The 5,196-nt window shown below is 41.7% G+C and overlaps 1 protein-coding gene across 1 annotated transcript; it reads right to left on the reverse strand.

Annotated features, from left to right (window-relative positions):
- Window positions 1-743: 743 nt before the first annotated feature.
- LOC101307175 (3-ketoacyl-CoA synthase 1-like) lies at window positions 744-1,754 on the reverse strand. The gene has a single exon (XM_004292460.1). The coding sequence runs from the start codon at window positions 1,752-1,754 to the stop codon at window positions 744-746; it is 1,011 nt and encodes a 336-aa protein (XP_004292508.1).
- Window positions 1,755-5,196: the final 3,442 nt, after the last annotated feature.

Consider the following 5,196-nt stretch of genomic DNA (forward strand, 5'->3'; position numbering starts at 1 on the left):
GAGCTTCATTACCTCACAGCAACTACATCCGCTGCACTTCTGCATTGCATTGTATTGCTCTGACAGTCTGTCGATCTATAGTCACACATTGATGCATGATAAGACTTTTGGGATGCAAAACAAGTGAATGGAATACAAGAAGGTTTAATTTACTAGAATTATATTAGAGGAAGGTGAATTACATGAAGACGAACCTAGCCTGAGTCGGAAGATCTGAAATTCTGGCGAAAAAGATCAGGAACTTGGTCTATTGAGTAGGAGCAAGCCGCCTGAGAGAGAAAACCTCCCCCCGAAACCATAGTCCACGGAAGTACTTCACAGCTCCATGCTCTCGTCAAGCCTAGGAGAAGTCTAGCCGGATGTGTTTTTTTTTTTCTTTTTTCAACGAAGTGGAATATGGTTTTCTCTACAGAAGTATCTACGAGGTCGAGTAGTATTGATTTCTGTTTCATCACCGCGCTCCCTTTCCCTTTCTTCAGGATTGTATATTCACACAAGCATAACATTCTTTTGTGATTACATTAGAGGAAAATCAAACCGGCCTCCAACCTAATTCTCAATCCTCTCTCACTTTAATTTGAGTAGTCTTTCTAACCTAATAACAACTTAGCTAATAATCGTACATAAAAAATGTAAATTAAAACGTACAGGTAGATAAGTCGTCAGCTCTTGTAATTCATTGGGTGAGCACCAAAATCAGAACTACAAAAAGTAAATCCCAACTTCTAAATAAGGAAGTACTATCACTTTAATGGATAGTTATCAATGCAGTCACTCCATGGATTATCACTCTGTTGACCTAAATCGGAAAGTGACTTCCAAACAAGACTCCCTACCTTAAACCCAGTCCCAAACGCCAACATCCACACCCTATCTCCTTCCTTAATTCTCCGTTTGGCTTCAAAATAAGCCAACTCATAGAACACTAGACTACTCGAAGTGTTCCCAAATCGGTGCAAACTCATCCGAGCCGGCTCAGTCAACATGTCTCCCAATCGCAGAACCCTCCCCACCTGCTCGATCACAGCTTTCCCACCGGTATGGATACAAAAATGGTCAAAAGCTTTGGTGAAATCTGGGACAAATAGTGGTTTGAACTTGCTTTTGTTCCCCCATGTTGCTGCAGAGCAAAGGACCGAGTAGGCGTACATAGCAAGTTGATTCAATGGTAAAACTCGGGGAGCCAGAATCTTGATGTGCTCACGTAAATAGTTCCCTGCGACTGGAATCAAATCTTTAGTCAGAGCAAAACCTAGGTTGCCCTTATCATCTTCCTCTTGAAATGCAGCTTTATATGCTCGGTCGCTTGCTCCGTGGTGAGTTCGAAGAGACTGTATGAGTTCCATCTTGGCGACACGGCGACAACTCGGATCATTTGTAATCAACGCCGCAGCACAACCAACCCTAAAAATGCAGTTGGTTACCAGCATGGGACGACTATCACCAAAATACCAGTTCAAACTAATACTCTCGGTAATGACCACCAAGACGTATCCAATCTCTTTGCTCTTCTTTAGTAAGTTAGCAGCTAAATCGATTGATATCACACCAGAGCTACACCCCATGCCGCTTAGATTGTAGGTTTTTACGTCGGGTCTGAGCTGAAAACGGTTGACCATCAGCGACGAGAGAGAGGGCGCCGGAGAGAAGCTGCCACATGTCACGATCAGGGCGTTGATGAGAGACGGCTGGATGCCGGTTTTGGAAAGGAGTGAGCTCACGGCTGAGAACATGCCTTGCTGAGCTTCATCCATGGCGGACTCTAACTTGGCTTCGGGGTTGGATTGGAAAACGAACTTTGGCGCATAGGTTTCTTCTCCTAGGCCGGATTTGAGGAAGATTTTACGCATGAATCCTATGCTTTCCTCGGAGAAGCGATTCGTGCCGAGCACGAAGGATTCGGATGAGTGAACGTTACATTTCTGGTTAGGGTCTGGTTTGAAGCAGGAGAAGTCAAGGAGGAAGACGGGGTTGGGACGAGAGGAATAGTAGTAAAGACTAGCAATGCAAAGAAGCCAAATGCAGGACAAAGAGAGGGTGGAACATGAGAAGAGAAAGTGAAGGAGACTTAAGATTACTAAGACTCCCAAAATAGAAGCTTGGAGGGATTTGAAATGAGATGAGGATTTCATATTGGGATATCGGAATGTTGTGAAAAGGGTGAAAGAATATAGGTTATTTATATAGTAGTGTGAATAAACTGAAGGCTCATTGGCTTACAGCGTTACATGTTTAATGACTTGTCCATAGAGAGATGAGTACAGTTGGAGAAATTGATGGATTTATTCAACTCGAATTTATTGTATGAGTTGAAGCCTTGAAGGGTTGAACTACCACACGCAATTCCACACGTAACTTCGGTTTCTACTTTGTTATAAGCTTAGTTCTGTTTGGTGATAGGATTATGATGAAAAGCTAGGGTTAAAGAGTTTGGATGTTCTGATATTTTGGAAGCCTGCAGCGGATAAAGTGTGATCTTACACTCTTACAGAAAATCCCTCGCTCTCCGGTGGCCTGAGGTGGTCGGTTCGGAGAGAATGGCATGGGTATTTATATTATACAGATACAACAAGATCCACAAACAAGTGAGATATTCTAACACATTGATATCGTTGTTGGAGCCTGATGACCCAAAATGTGCATGTCATATCCAAAAATCATAATCAGCTACGGCCTCAAGTATAGTTGGTGATCCCTTCCGCCCTAAGTACATTCATGCCCGCCTTATTTGGGCAATTTTTCCATGACCAAGGCATGCAATCTAAACTCCCCAACAATCCTGGAATGCCACGTTCTTCGCCAATATAAAGGAGTTATATTGTGGTCCAAATACCTCTATAACCGCTTGGCAAATTTTTTCATGAGTAATTATTCTCTGTACCCGGAACACCACGTGACATTGTCATATGGTGTACCTGGCTAATCATATAACTCAGATTCATGTGGGGACCAGCAGGGATGGAAAAAAAAAGTAAAAGTAATTAAATAAACCAATAAGAAATAATGATAAAACACTTGGACCAATAAGATTAAAGAGGAACATAAGACAAATGGTGTTCCGGGTACAAATAATAATTTCTCATTTCATGCATCTAATAGCAGTAGACTCACAAATTTCATAATAGTCGATAAGAGCGTCAACAAGTACTCCATACGCAAGCATTCGAAAACGGTCGTGATCATTTGTAAAGACGACAACCCGCGAGCTTTCTAACACCATCGCGTTGTTGTACCAAAAACTTGTCATGATCTTTGACAACATTTGCAATTCGATAAAATAAATTTCTACTCATTAGGAAGTGTCTTTGGAATTTTTCATCACCATTCCTTGGGGGCTCTGCAAAATAATCCATCCATAAATCGTTTGCAGCTTCTTCTCGGGGTCGATTGACCATTACATGGCCTGGAATTGCACCACAATATTTCGATTCAGCATCATCTTCATAGAAGGTTAGTATTCACGTACATGCGAAGTATTAAATCTTGCTTTTCATCATATGCTGTCGTGACTTGTTGAAAATAACCATTAGTTTTGTATGATGAAATATAAGATGTTGAGAACTGAGAATGGTTCATTGTTGAAGAATAGAAACTGGAGTAGTGTTTATTTTTTGCTTGTAATAAGGTGATGGAACTTGAAATACTAAAGTGATGTTATATAGGTCAAAAAGATCGGATTTCAAGTTGAATTGGTCCAAAGTTAGAGAAGTTTGTGTCAAATTGGTCAAGATTGTGATGTTCAATTGTTAGGTTCCTATTTCCGTTAAACAAAACTTCAAGGATTCAGATATGCCAACCAGCAAAGATTGCTGGTCTCCATAACCAACCAATCAATTCTCTCTCTCTCTCTCTCTCTCTCTCTCTCTCGGTCATGGAGACCAGCAATTTTTGCTGGTTGGCAAATCCGGATCCAAACTTCAACAAAGTATGAACGTAACAAAATTGACGTTTCCATTGTCAATTCCCTCATTTTCAACCCAGAGTTTCTTTTTTTTTCTTTCTTTTTGAAAAAGATGGATATGTTACATTGGTCTTGAAGCCATTCGACCAACTATTGCTAGGTCAGGCAGGAGCAAACTCCGATACAAAATTAAGAGCAAGCTCTTTATTTAGCTAAAACTAATGCTCGGAAGGGAAATAAAAAAAACTAAGTCCAAAAAGGCGGACAATCTAAAACTAACAAAATTTATTCCTAAATGTAATCCTAACTCTCCGCATCTACCATGAAAGACTTGGGGCCTAATGACCCAACAGTGTACCCCCTCCACCCTTCGTAGCAATGAATAGCCTTGAATTAGAATCACGTTGGAAGCGAACCAGTAAAAAACCAAAAGGAACGCAACAAAAAAAGCCCAAGCAAATGAAGGAGAGGTGGGCTGAAGCCAAGGCCTCGACCCAGTCTCACCTGTTAGATGCCAAGTAGGGTTCTTCGGGGATACCTCCCCCCGGCCGTCGCCGAAATCCTACCCAATTGCCGCAAACACCTCCTTATCTCCTTCTGGTGGTTGTCCTTTGTCCTCCACCACGATTCGACTGGCCAAGTAAACCTCCGGCTTGGCAATCAACAACCAAGCTTACCGGCTCTGTCAGATCAAGAAGGATCTTATCTACTTTCTCAGCTACTCTACGACCTAGGCACCGCCGTAGAGCCTTCGAATCACTGACGCATGTAATCCACCACCAAAAACAAAAAAAATTAACAGCACACCACCGAGGACGAGGTCGACGCCTTCGCTGACGAGCTGTAACTCAGAAAACCAACAACACACTCGTAAGAAGAGACGCTGCGAGAAGACCTATTCAACTCTAGCCTCCCAAAGACCAAAGCCGGAGGCGTCCAAAGCAAGCAGATCTGAAAGGCGCCGCTGCTCCTCCACGAAACCTAGGGTTTCGACTTCTCAGCTCCGAAAAAACGGGAGCGAGCCTTGTGTTATTGACATAATAAATGTAACTCTTGTATTTTTCATCATCTAGTCAAAATTTAGCATTGGTCCAAATTTCAAACATCTCAAAGATAACATTGATCAAGGATATTGCAAAGATAGCATTTCAAAGAACCACATTTAGCTGCGTCATTGTCCCATACCCATTTCAAGGTTAGCATTGATCAAGGATTTCAAACATTTCCTAATCATAACATACTAGATTATATGAATGAGAAATTTAAATACACACCCCTAATCTCTTAATACACAT

Source organism: Fragaria vesca, linkage group LG2 (genome assembly GCF_000184155.1).
Source record: "Fragaria vesca subsp. vesca linkage group LG2, FraVesHawaii_1.0, whole genome shotgun sequence".
NCBI lineage: Eukaryota > Viridiplantae > Streptophyta > Magnoliopsida > Rosales > Rosaceae > Fragaria > Fragaria vesca.